The sequence below is a fragment of the Muntiacus reevesi genome, chromosome 3 (assembly GCF_963930625.1).
Source record: "Muntiacus reevesi chromosome 3, mMunRee1.1, whole genome shotgun sequence".
In the NCBI taxonomy this organism is placed as follows: domain Eukaryota; kingdom Metazoa; phylum Chordata; class Mammalia; order Artiodactyla; family Cervidae; genus Muntiacus; species Muntiacus reevesi.
In genome coordinates, this window is record NC_089251.1 from 200,129,057 (window position 1) to 200,143,087 (window position 14,031).

The 14,031-nt window shown below is 46.0% G+C and overlaps 1 protein-coding gene across 5 annotated transcripts in view; it reads left to right on the forward strand.

The window, feature by feature from the left end:
- The window catches only part of CLASP1 (cytoplasmic linker associated protein 1), a 266,484-nt gene that overhangs the window by 139,472 nt on the left and 112,981 nt on the right, over positions 1-14,031 (forward strand). For all 5 annotated transcript variants that reach the window (XM_065931368.1, XM_065931366.1, XM_065931370.1 and 2 more), the window contains exon 9: positions 11,672-11,824. In XM_065931368.1, coding sequence (XP_065787440.1) covers positions 11,672-11,824 — 153 coding nt within the window. The remainder of the gene's footprint in view (positions 1-11,671; positions 11,825-14,031) is intronic.

Sequence of the window (14,031 nt, forward strand, 5' to 3'; positions counted from 1 at the left end):
AACTTGATAACTCAAACTTCTGGACATGACTTGGAGACTTTGCCTTCGGCCCTGTGTTCCCTGGTGCACAGGATGGGGGCTGCCCCAGAACTGTGGGGCTCCTGGACCCATCTCTGTGCCTTGGCCGCTCGCTGCTTTATTCACCGTCCCTGCCAGAAGCCCCTGCCCCTCCTGCGTTTGTCCACGAGGAGTCTTCGGAACGTGTTCTCTGTCTACCATGTGCCTGCTCTGTGTAGGCTGTGTGCCCATTTGGAGCATCTCACAGCCCCGGTTCACGTTAGGTCCTCCGCTGCAGACCCAAGCAGTGGAGTGAGTCACGGAGTGTGGGTGGGAGGGGACAGCGGCTCCTTTCTGAGTTTCCTTGTCTCTCTTCTCTGTGCCCCTTTGCGGTGTTCACTTGGCACATCCTGTGCGTGCCTTGAGCAAAGCATCACACTGAGTCACGGCTGCTGTGAGTTGTGTGTGTCTGTTTCCCACGCTGGACCATTAGCTCCAGGATAAAAGCCACGCCTTCCTGCCTTCCTCCCAGTTCCCTGCAGAGTACCCGGCACAGAGGTGTACTTGGTAAATAGATGCTGAAGCGATGAGGGAAGGAAGCTGCATGTGTTGTGCTCTTGGTGTTCCGAGAAAGTGTTCTATCCAGTAACACCCCTCCCACACCCCACCCCCTCCAGAGAGGAGACTTGCTCCCAGCCATCCATCCAGTTTTATTTTAGAAGCAACAAAGGGAGTACTGAGACCAGATCAACTCTCAGGTGACCCTGTGCCCTGAACTTGAACTTCCAAGTCACAGGGAGGCCACAGAGAGTTTAGGAAGAATTTAAAAGTTGATGCCTTTTAGAGGAAGCAGATACCTAATTTAGCTTTTTTCCTTTACTTTGTAAGTGATGCATTTCTTCTGTGACCCTGAGAAAATTGTCGTTGAGACCATCCCAGGGCTTTTTGACAAGCGGGCAGGTAGATCCTTTCATTTTGGAACCATCTGTAGGGAAGGTGGTTTAATGCCTACTTCTGTCTCTCAAAAAATGTTCATACATTTCTTCTTACTGCATAATCTGAATTAGTTCTGTGCCATAGTCTTCTGATCCATTAACATGAAATGTCTTTCCATTTAGTAGGTCTTCAGTTTCTCTCATTAACATTACATAGTTTTCAGCAAACATGCAGACATTCTTTTTGTTAAAATTACCCCTAAGTATTTTATTTTTCTTGATGCTATTGTTAATTGAGTTACTTTCTTAATTTCATTTTTGGATTGTTCACTGCTGATGTGTAAAAATACAGTGAGTTTTTCTGTATTGGTTTAATCCTGCAGTCTCTCTGAAATAATTTATTTGTCCTGCTAGTTTTTTAGTGAATTCCTTAGAACTTTATATATGCAGATTATGTCATCTGTGAAGAGAGATAATTTTATTTCTTCTTATCTAATCCACATGTTTTTTCTCTACTAATTGTACTGGCTAGAACCTTGAGTATACTGTTGAATAGAATTGGTGAGAGCGGGCTTCTTGTCTTGTTCCTGATCTTAGGGGGAAAGCATATAGTCTGTCCCTGTTAAATAAGATTTAATAGTGTGCTTTTTGTATTTTGTAGCTGGTCTTCATCAGGTCAAGGGAGTTCCCTTCCAGCCCCTATTTGTGGTATTTTTAGCATGAAAGGTCTTTCCCCACCCCTAGTATTGCAAATATTTTTTAGTGCATCTGTTGAGCATGTGTTTTTGTCTTTTAGTCTGTTAATATGATGTATTAATAAATTAATTAAATTTTATATATTAAGCCAATATTGCATTCTTGGGCTAAATCCTCCTTGGCCATAGTGATAGTTTTTATATGTTGCTAGTTTTGGTTTGCTAATACTTTGTTGAGGGTTGCTGTGTCTATAGTCATAAGAGATACTGATGGCTCTGTGTTTAAGAAATTACCTTAAGTAATTTTCTTAAGTAAGCGAGCGTCTGTTACAAGAATTAGAGAAAATGATGCACAGGAAGGTCTGAGCAGAGGTGCCCAGCGCACAGCGGCCATTTTACGTGAGTTGCTGTTTCGTGTGGTCGTTTATCATCACAACTCGGATCCTAGGATCTTGAGTCAGACAGACATAGACCTGAACTCTACCTTCACCCCTCTTATTTATTAGTTGTGTCACCTTAGGCACTTGTGTCTGGATATGTTAACATTTTCCATCTTTACTGTGGAGTCATGATGGTACTTCTCTCTTGGGGTTGTCAGGAGGATTTGACGAGGGCCCCGAACACAGGCCCGGCACACAGTTATGTATAGATATGAGTGTGCATTCAGTGTTGCACTTTAAACACGTGACTGCAGTGGTGTTACGAGGGTGAAAGATTTGAAATAATGGACCTGTCTATAAGTCATTGGTCAAATATTATAAATGTGAGCAGTATAATAATAGTCTTTAAAATGGATTAGACTGATACAGAAAAATGCTAAATATTGGTAGTGGGCCAAATGGTTTTTGTGCACGTGTGTGTATTGATTGGTTTTTGTGCACATGTGTGTATATTGATAGGTTTGTATATACACTGAAGTCTAGAAATGCATGTGTATATGTCATATATCATTGTGAATAGTCTTATTTTGGGGATTATACTTTGGCTTTAATTTTAAATAGGTTTATGCTTTATCCGAAAAAAAGAATAAAGATATTTCTGACTGGTGAGAAATCAGGAAGGTTAAAAAACATTTAGGGTTGTATTTAGGGGGCTTCCCTGGTAGCTCAGTAGGTAAAGAACCTACCTGCAGTGCAAGAGACCTGGGTTTGATCCCTGGGTCAAGAAGATCCCCTGGAGAAGGAAATGGCAAACTACTGCAGTATCCTTGCCTGAAAAATCCCATGGACAGAGGAGCCTGGTGGGCTGCAGTCCACGGGGGTCGCAAAGAGTCGGGCCCAACTGAGCGACTAACACTTTCACTTTTCGGGGTTGTATTTACCTTACTCTCTTCCTCAGACATTTTTATAACTTTGTTTGACTTTATTATCTAATGAAGCCTTATGCATTTTTTAGAAGTCATGAAAGCTGAAAAAGGTACATGAAGGATGGTTAGAATTCATTCACAAGTTTTGACTTCTTTCCTGTGGACTGCCAGAGTTAAGTATTTGATTGCCTTACTGTCTGTTGGCCCGGGCTCTGCTGTGGGTGTTAGCAACACCAGAGAAGTCCCTGCTGGTCTCTGCCCCCGGCACAGAGACAGAACAGACCTGCACACAGATCGTTCCAGGGTGAGAAGGAGTGGAGGCACATGCACGGCTGTGCAGTCCAGGGCAGGAGAGTCGGGCAGGATCACAGAGACTGGTGTAGTCACAGTCACACAGGCGTGTGCTGGGCATACGGGGCCAGCAGCAGCAGCTCAGATCTGTGACGGATCAAGACGAGAAACTCGGGGGTTTACGAGAAGCAACCTGCCTTTGAGCTTGTTATCATGGCTCCGTGCAGCCCCCTCTTGGGAGCACTAATTATACTCCAGTTACTAGGTGCCACATTTCTCATTCCCTGGGAGGAGAATTTCAGTAACAGGGAGTGGGTGAAACTGAGAGCTTCCACGGGGCGACCCTCATGTAGGGAGACAGAGCTGGTTGTCTTTGTGTAGAAATGAGGCATTTTCTCCCCACTGGCTTCTCATGAGTCAGAATCTGCTGTAGGAGTGACGACAGGAACAGTTTGGTGGTTCAGGGTCCGGCCTCCCTGGCAGATGGATAATGGAGAACAAGTATCTCTTAGTTTCTGTGACATTTTGTTTGTCCTCACAGGTGCATGTGTATATTTCTAAGTGGACAGTATGAGTCAAAATTTGTAATTCCGAGTTCTGTACACCTAACTTGAAGTCAGTCTTTGGACTGGTATGTTTTTCTGCCTCTTCGGTACCTGAAACTGTAGCCACAGTGGTGTGTAATGGTCTTTGATGACTTTTGACCCAAAGAGTCTGTGTGTGACTTGTTGCTTATTATCGTCCCAGTCCAGCCTAATTACAGTTGAGTCCTGAGTCTGCTGGGGCTCTGCTGGGCCTTCCTTAGGGGTTCAGATCTGAGTTGGGAGGCTGGTGGAGAGGCTGCTTCTGCCCTGCCTATGCTCGTGGCTAATTGCCAGTATCTGTCCAGCATCTGGGCCACTGTTCAGGATTTCAGTGCAAGTTCACAAACTTACTCAGTTTTGAGAATTACGCTACTTTGCTGCTGAGTCCACAAGTTGACTGTACTACTCTGAACTTTGAATTTTTTCAAAAGGTCTCAGCTCTCCTGTGTTTTAAAATCTCTTTTGTATCTACAGTTCTTTGGGGCATGCTATTCTACTGCTGTTTTCATTTCCCCGTGCCTGTTAATTGGGTTACCAGGAGTGATTGAGAGTTGGATGAAAAGTACACTGTCACACTGTAGAAATTTCATGTGTAATTTTTAAATGTCTTGTTCCAATTCTGTAAAAGGGGGAGTGGAACTCGGGTGATTTTTAAAACATTAGAGGAACTGAGAGAAGTGACCCTCAGAATGACAGCCTTGCAGTGGTGTCTGGAGATGGAATTAATTATTTCTTTAGGTTCAGGGAGAACTGATCCTTCTCTGAGAACATTTTCTATGTAACAGATGTTATCTTGATGTGTGAAAAATTTTAAATTGATGTAATAGCACAAGCTTGCATAGCTAAAAATACTCATTCTCACACATGTGTTTGCCTTAGTTAAAGCTCTAGAAAAAGAGCCTCTATTCTAACAAATGTCTGCTTAGCTGAAAAGCCTAAAGAAAATGGGAATTTAAGTGACTTGCAGAGTTCAGTATGGATTGATGTAGTTGAAAGGTACTGAAACATTTTAGACCATGAGGCCCCTCACCCTGGACTGGACCCACAGTGGACGCCCTCTGCACAGCCCAGCAGCCAACACAGCTTGTTTGTCCGGGTCGGGAACGGCACCTTCTACATCAGAGAAATTTAACCCCAGTTCACTGAAACTGGGTGGATGCTTTTTGTAGGGCCTAACCCATTCTGAATTTGATTTTAATTTCTGGGTGTCCCAAAAGCTAGGAACCATAGGGCATGTTTATTTTTAGATGGTGTACTGGTTATTTCAAATAATAGGTTCAATTGACTTTTGTCCTCCAAACACCTTTCTGGGCGAAGTATCTCCAAACGTAAAGCAGTGTGTCCAACTGTTAACCTTGTAAATGAATATTCCCTTTTCCTTGTTCCCCTGAATTTCTGACTCAGATAGAAAACGTGAATCGCTTTCTCTGCTGGTGCACAGGTCCCACGCACGGCCGTGTAAGCTTGCTGTCACAGCGTCGTGGTGATGCGTGCTTGGTATCCTGCTGTTAGCTTGTGGCCTTGGGACGTGCGACTTGACCCCTGCGCTGGCACTGGTGTTCTGGGCATTGCGGGTTCAAGGGTTTTTCTTTATGCGTGTTTGCTTTTTATCGTGTCTGTTTATCTGTTGGGCTTTCAAGCGTCACTTCTCATTCCCGTCACCGTGCTTAACTCCCGAGTTCTGACCCCCCTTCTATTTTTGTTTATTTACTTCTGACCTGGTTAGAAGTTTAGGTAAGTCAGGCCATCAGATTTTTTTTTCATAGGAGGAGTAGAGGCTAGGTTGGGACTAATGGAGCTCATTTTCTAAAATCCCTGCACTGGCTGCTTGTCCCCCTTGCCTCCCTTGGGAGCCACTTCCACACGGGCACTGGTGATGAGGCAGCTGCCGCCGTGTCGTGTGCAGCGTACCATCTGCAGGGAGTGTGAGCAGCGTGTGATGAGCTGTTAAAGCTACAGGCTCCTTGAGGACAGACTCTGACCCGCTTCCATTCCCTTCATTCCTGCGCCGTGTTCCGTGGAGCACCCCCCCTCAGGAACATGTGTCCTCGTGCCCCACCCCATCCCCGTGTCCACATGCCAGCATGGGTGCTCTCTCTGGCCACGGGGTACTCTGCCTGTGACATGAGACTATAAGAAGGACGGAAACCAAATGTTGCGTGTTTTAATCCTTGCTTTAGACAGTTACCTCTTGCAGTAACTGAAGTGCAAGGAGAAAGCCTTACGTCACCTGCACATTTGCTCTCATCGTGCCCTTCATTTCTTAGTGTGATTCCAAGTTTCCATTTCATACTGTTTTCTTTTTGCCTGGAGGGCCTCCGCGTTTCCTGAAGTGAGATCTGCTGGCCATGAGTCCTGCTTTCGTTCAGCCTCTATTCTTAAAAGGTGTTTCTGCTGGGTGTAGCTAGGTTAATAGCTTTCTTTCGCCATCTTAGAGAAGCCATTCTGCTGTCTTCTGACACAGGCCTTCTGATGAAGCCTGTTGTCACTCTGCCCCTCTGTATAGCATGTGTCCTTTTTCCTCTGGCTTCTGCTGGCAGGGTGGTTTCTCTCTGTCAGATTCCAGGATGCGGGGATGGAGCGCAGCCACGCGCGGTCCTCCACAGGCATCCCTTGGCATGTGCCGTGCACCCTGTCAGCAGGCGCTGGTTCCTGCTGACCGGCTCGCGGGGTCCTGCTCGGCCACTGGTCAGGGCCACAGTGCGCCTCTCTCCCGAGCGAGCAGCTGTCCGTGAACGACCTTGCGTGGCCCATTCAACCAGTGACGGGAGGGCTGGTGGTCTTCAGGCGGAGAGTGAGGTGAGAGGTGGATGCTGGCCGTCTCCCCAGGGCCCTCTCACTCACTCAGCCTCATCCCAGTGGTTGAGTTGGAGGGGCCTGGGGAACAGGCTGGGGGCTGTGTCCTGCAGGGCCCCAGAGCCCGGGCCGGGCCCAGGCCTTGAGGTGGCTGTGAACCTCTCCCCGTCCCCAACTCTGTGGCCTAATGGCAGCGGCCATCTGCGAAGGATGCAGTCTGTGGGACGTGTACCCCACTGTCTGGGCAGCGTGAGGGCCCGTCGGGTCCTGGGCGCCTGGCTCCCTCAGTGATGTCAGCTGTATGGGTCCGAGGGCCTGGCCTTGAGGGAGCCGCTAGCTGAGTTCTGCCACCTCTCAGCAGGACCTGGACCTCAGTGGGTGGAAGTTGTGCTTTGGGACCTCGCCCTTTCTTGTCAGAACAGAGAATAGCATTCATTTGGTGGAGGTTTACAGGGACATTACCTGACCTTGACCTGACTTCAAGAACAAAAGATCTGAAACCAAGAAGTTAGCAAACAACTGACCACGCCCCTGCCTTACCTCCCCTGGGAAAGGATTTTGCTGAAAGCTTTTGGGGAGTCTGAGGCTTTTAAGGCATGAGCCACCCATCTCCTTGTAGGGCCCTGCAATAAACCTTTTTGTTACAGAGCCCAAGCTCATTCTGCTCGCCGCCTGACAGGCCAGTAAATCGGGAGATGAGTTGTTTGGAACAAGAAACAATGACTTTAATTGGGAAGCTAGCAGACTGAGAAGGTGGCATCTCGAAAACCATCCCAATGAGGGCTCTGTTGATCCATGTGAGCGGGGAGGGGAGGAGCCACCGCGGTGCTGACCAGTTGGCTGCGGGGCAGCTGGCACCTGCTTACTGAGGGTCACTTGCCTGGGCGAGGCGCCCGCTGTGGCGCCTCTGTGGCTTAGCAGGCAGCTCCAGCTCCTGCCTGCCTCACTGCTGTTTCACCCTGAGAAGAAAGGTGTGACTCCTGAGCGAAGCCGGGTCTGAAGAAGCACCAGGCCGCTCTAGCACCGTCATCCTCGGGTAGGTGGAGCTAGGTGTGAAGGCTCTGACCTTGGTGGTCAAGCCGAGGTGGTTGACATGACCGTTACTGGGTTCGCTGTTTGAGGTGGCAGGTGGCATGGGCTCAGCCTGCCACTGGCTTCAGTGGTCAGCTCGTGACCAACAAGGTGGCCGGAAGCTGTGCAGCGTGTGGCTGGCGGACACAGGCTGGTCTGGTGGGCTTGGCACAGAGAGGCATGGTGATGGAGTGATCCCTGCACCAGGGAGGGAGGAGGGAAGGGCCCGCCATGTCTCAGAGGTGGTCTGGGGAGGCCACTGTTAACACTGCTCTGCTCCACACTCCAGCGTTTCGGGATTTGGCCTCACTGTGTGTGACGCACAGACACTTGATTTGGTGACAGTATCATCCTACAGCTCTCTGAGACTATTCCTCTTATTTCTCCACCTTCCCTTTTGATATCTATGCTTAAATTTGATTAATTTTTTATTGCCGTGTGCGTAAATTCTCTCATTTTCCCCCTTCTTTTGCAGTGTCTAACCTGCTTTGAATCCCATTTTAATGATATTTTCATTTCAGCTCCTGTATATTCTTAATTTCTAGAAGTTCCATTTGGTTCTTTGAACTAGCTTCCTTTTCCTTCATTATACTTGTGAGTTCCTTTAATTCTTGAACATGGATATAGCAGGTTTCATGTTAATATCTGAGAGTTCCACTGTCTCTGTCATTTCTTAGTGGCTCATTTCTTAGTGGGTCACTGTTTTTTGATGGTTTTCCCACCTTATTATGGGCCACATTTCTCTGCTTCTCAGCTGTTTAGGAAATTTGATTAGATGCTATGTATTGTGACCACTACATTATTGAGGATCTGCGGTTTGTTGTGTTTATTTAAAGAATGTTTGGCAAGGCAGTTAAGTCACTTGCAAATCTCATATCCTTAAGGCCTGTTCTTAAGCTCTGAGAGGACAATTTGGTGTAATAGTTCAGCCCCCCTACTAAGGCCTGCTCTCTCTGGGGTCTCTACTGAATGCATTTGGTGAGTTGCTGAAAACACCCCAACTCTGATGCTTGAAAATCTTCCTCTTTGTGTAAACTTTGCGAGTTGTTCAAATTGCAGTTTCCTGGTCATTTTGTGCCCTCCCTTAGGGAATTTCACTCACATGTGTGTGACCCAGAACTTAGGACATTTCTGGAGCTCTCTTTCTATGGGGCTTCCCCTTTTTCAGTACTCCACCCTGCAACCTCAGCCTCCTTGAAGTCTGATCTTCATTTTCTCCACTTCCCAAGACTGCCAGGTTCATTTTGGGTTCCTCTTCCCCGTAAGGGGTGGCCTGGAAATTTTCTCCAGGCAGGAAGTTGCAGTGATTGAAGAACGCACCTTGTTTGTTTCCCTTGCCTGAGGCGTCACAGTTCTGTGCTGCCTTCTGTCTTCTGAAAGTGGCTGTTTTATGTGTTCTGTGTGGCTCCTGGGGAGAGGTAAGGTCTTTGCTGACCCACCCTCGTGGCAGGTGGGAACCGCAGGGAGTCAGTGAGACTGACCTGTGAAAATGATTCTCAGTAACTGAACGCAGTTCCACACAGCATGCCCACCTGTGTTAGAAAGAGAGCAAAAGGCAAATTATGTGTGTTTTTGCGTGAAGCACAGCTGTGGTCATGCCCCTCGTTACTTGCCTTCCCCACCGCCTGGGGCTGTCACTGGTCTCCCAGGAGTGGTGACCGCAGCTCCACGGCGGCCGAGTGGTGCTGGCGGCCCGGGTGCTCCTGGAGCCCCCGAGGACAGAGCCTGCTTCCGCTCTCGGTGCTTGGTGGGCGGCCTCCTGCTGTGGGCCAGCCTTATTCTTGGATCCAGGCTTCCCTGGTGGTTCCCATGGTCAAGTATCTGTCTGCAGTGTGGGAGACCCAGGTTCGGAAGATCCTCTGGAGAAGGAGATGGCGACCCACTCCTGTCCTCTTGCCTGGAAAATCCCATGGACGGAGGAGCCTAGTAGGCTACAGCCCGTGGGGTCGCAAAGAGTCGGACACGACTGAGCGACTTCATTTTTTTTTTTTCACCTTTTACTCTTGGAGGGGCCTTATAGTGTGCTCTGCAGTTTAATAATCACTTTTGAGTCCATATGGGAAGTCTGTACTAATAGACCACTGAACATCTGAATCAGTAAGACATTGATGCATGGATTGAAGGAGCCATCTGTGAAAGAGCACAGCTTGCCAGGTGATCCGAAGTGTAAAGGCATGTGGAGGGAAGCTAATCTGCATAGGATTCTGCATTTGTGAGAATGTGATTCCTCCTTTATTGTTGTTTTATTGATTAGTCACTAAGTTGAGTCCAACTCATTTAGACCCCAGGGACTGTAACCCACCAGGCTCCTCTGTCCATGGGATTTCCCAAGCAAGAATATTGGAGTAGGTTGCCATTTCCTTCTCTAGGGGATCTTCCCAGCCCAGGGATTGAACTCACATCTCCTGCTTGGCAGGTGGATTCTTCACCACTGAGCCACCTGAGAAGCCCGGTTCCTCCCTTACTGTTGAATATAAGGAGCCCTATGATTTGAAGTGGATTGTTGGTGAGTCGTAAGGAACATTAGGGTCTTGGATAGACGCAAGACTTGGCTGTCGATAGTTCAGCTGAGAAGCAACTAGATCAAGAAAAACAGATTATTTCTGTTTTTGGTCAACACTTACTTTAGACTTACTGGTAAAGATCTAAGCCCTTTTTCCGAAATCATGAATATTGCCAGCTGTGGATGTTAGTTTTCTTTGTTTGTCTGTTTTCAGTGACTCCTAGCCCTTCACCCTCCCCCTGACTGACCCGCACGTGCTACAGACGCCCTTGGTGCTCTGCACAGTGCGCTGTGATGGCTTTGACTTTTTTGTCCTCAAAATGCTCAAAGATGGTTTTATTTTTATAAATCTATTTTTTAAAATGCAACTCGAGGAATATTGATGCAATCTACTGCTGTCTGAGGAATTCCCTTATAGCCCAGTCAGTAAAGAATCTGCCTGCAATGCAGGAGACCCAGGTTTGATTCCTGGGTTGGGAAGATCCCCTGGAGAAGGAAATGACAATCCAGTCCTAAGTATTCTTGCCTGGAGAACCGCATAGACAGAGGAGCCTGGTGGGCTATAGTCCATGGGGTTGCAGGAGTCAGACATGGCTTAGAAACTAAACCACCACTGCTGCTATCTAGAAAATTTAGAAGTTAATGAATTTATGAAAAAAAAAAAAGCTTAATTTCACTAAAATGCAACATTGAAGAAGAGGTTATTTTGGGGGGGAGAAGCCTATCAAATTTTGGTTGAAATTTTAAAATGTTAGTATTTTCAATATTGGCAAGAATGTGGCAAGAGACTCTGAATTTTCAGGAAAAGTATGTATTTATATGAGCTTTCTGAAGATAAGTTGGGTAGTATACATCAAAAGCTTTTATATTCTGACTCAGTAATATTGCTTCTAGGAATTATTTTTCTTAAAGTTATTAGATGTTCAAACAAAAATGCAGGTAGAAAGGTGTCTGTTGCAGTATTATTTCTAAGCATAAGATATTAGATATCCCTAACTCTCTTAACAATGAAAATGTTTTTTATTTGTATCATTTTCCAATTGCAAAGTACCATGGAACCATTAAAATGGCATTTATGAAGAATATTTTATCATGTGGTAAAATGTACATTTGAAATAAGCAATTTTCTAAAATGGAATATAGTCTTACATTAACTATTAAAAAGTACATGAAAGGATGGCCAGAAATACACCAGATTGTTAAAGTAACTGTTCCTACGTGATAGTTTCATGAGAAGCTGCTTTCTTTTTTATGATTTTTCTGTTTTCTGAAATTGGAGTGGAAAGCATTCCTGATACGTGAAAGTAAACAGGGTATTCGTAACTGCATTCTTGACTCACCTAAGGCTTTTCTAGACCCTGGATGGGCATCTCAGATTCCAGAAGAGAAGGCAAAGCATTAACCTCTAATTAAAACTAGTTGCCGTTTTCAGGTGAGATGAAAAAGTTCTTAAAAATTAAAAAAAAGAAAAAATGTCTATGCTTACTCTTCAGATAAAAATTTTGATGATGAAGATTCTGTGGATGGTAATAGACCTTCTTCCGCCAGCTCTACGTCGTCCAAAGCTCCAGCAAGCTCACGGAGAAACGTTGGAATGGGGACCACCCGGAGGCTCGGCTCCTCCTCCCTGGGATCCAAGTCTTCAGGTAGGACCAAGCCCGAGCGCAGTGCTGCGTGGGCCGCGGTGCAGGTGCTTAAAGCAGGCGCGCTTGCTGCTCGCCCTCTGCGTCCTTCCGGGGCGCAGGATTCTGTGGCCAGTGTGAGTCCACCTTCTCCTCGTTGAGTAAATTGGGTCTCCTCTGTGGATGCTGACAGGCTGGTAGAGCGCACGTCTGAGCTGCCGTGTGGCCATGTCTGCTGAGGCAGAATCTTTGGGTCTGTGGATCCACCGCGGAGCAGAGCTCATGGCCTTGGGCCCCTGCCACACCTGATGATGCTTGCGTGGTGTCAGCTGATTTCTGTGTCTCAGGACTGAGATTGTCTAGAAGTTAGATTGTCTTTAAAATGTATTTTGTTCCTTCAAGTAAGATTGTTGCTTGTGAGACCTTGTGAGATACTGAATTAGTGAATGGTCAAGATTAGCTCCCTGAGGCTTTGAAAACAAATTTATAAGGATAAATCTCTTTATCCTCCTCTCCCATCCCCTGATTTAGACGGTTCTGGATCTTGTTATATATAGCCTTCGTTTTGTGGTCACATTTAAGTTTATACACAAATTACCTACTTTAAAAATTTTTTTCATTGAAGTATCATTGATTTACAGTGTAGTGAAAACTACTTTTTACTTTGGAACCATGCTTACTGTTGGCATTGGGCTTTTGAGCTTGGCTGGATGAACTGATCAGTTAAAGCTAGAGTGAAGACCAGCATCAGAAGGCTGCCTCCTTGCGCTGGTCTCCTTGTTGTCTGAACAGGCCGTGGGTGTTGGTGTCCCAGCTTGTCGGCTTGGTGCCCACAACCTCTGCACTGCCGTCTCTGTGTGGCGGGGACTGCTGCTCTTAGTTCGTCCTAATGGTTTATATATTTTTTTAAAGTGTATTTTTTTCAAATTTATTTTAACTGGAGGATAATTTATAATTATTTTAACTGGAGGATAATTACTTTATAATGTTGTGTTGACTTCTGCCATAGAAAAATGTGAATCAGTCATAACTATACCTATATCCCTTCCCTCTTGAGCCTCCCCCACCCCACCCCTTGCCATCCCATGCCTCTCGGTCATCTTTTGTTTCTTGGTTCATTTAAATATATATATATATATATGTATATATATATATATTTGTTGTTTTTGTTAAAGAGCTTAAATTCACACAACATAAAATCATCCATTTTAAAGATAACAATTCATTAGCACTTATTATATTCATAGTGTTGGGCAACCACCACCTCTATCTAGTTTCAACACAGTTTCCACCTTCAGGAAAAGACCCCATTGAAGTTCTTCCCATTCCTTCCTTCCCCATCTCTGGCGGTCCCTCCAGGCTGTTCTTTGTGCTTTCAGCTATTCTAGGAATTTCAGAGAAATTGAGCCATCCAATATGTTGTCTCTGTGTCTGGCTCCTTTCACTTGGCATAATGTTTTTGGAGTTCATCTCTGCTGGAGCGTGTATCAGTGCTTTTCTTTTAAATGGCTGAACTATCTTTCTAATCCATTTTCTTGATCTGTTTTTGAGTAGCATGTATTCTACAAACTAAGCTTAGAAAATTTCTGCGTGATCAGACCATGTCTTTTTGTTCCCGTTCCTCACCTGTTTTCCTTCCAAAGATCCGACCTGTGTAGATTGATTGTACAGAGATACAGCCCTGTCTTTCCCTCAGGCTTGACCCCGTCTTTTTTCCATTTTGTTTAACTTCATAGTTGTGAGTTTCCCTGTTGACTTCTCATTAGACTCCTGGGGGCCCAGGCCTGCGTATGGCCCCAAGCCCTCTGTGTCTTGCGGCGCCCCGCTTCACACAGAAAGATGCTGGGTGCTCGTCAGCCTGGTGGGATACAGGCCTAACCTAAGGCAGGTGGCACCACTCACAGCGTGTTACCATTTTCTCTCTGTAATTGTGAAGGCAGAGAAATACTCATCACGTATGATGACACGTGTTTACCATGAGCACCAGTTGTCTTTAAAGCCCTTTCTGTCTAGGTGGTCCATCACAACCCCAGATGCCAACTAAGCTGTCAGGTAGGAAGCTCTGGAAAAGCACCCAGACTAATCAATATAAATCAGTAATGACGGTTACAGGGATGACTGTAGATGACCATTCAGAAACCTTGAATATGAAGAAAAAACATCTGGTAAAATAGCACTTGATTTTCATATGTGAAGTGACGTATTAACAGAAAGAAAAAGCTTTCTCCTGA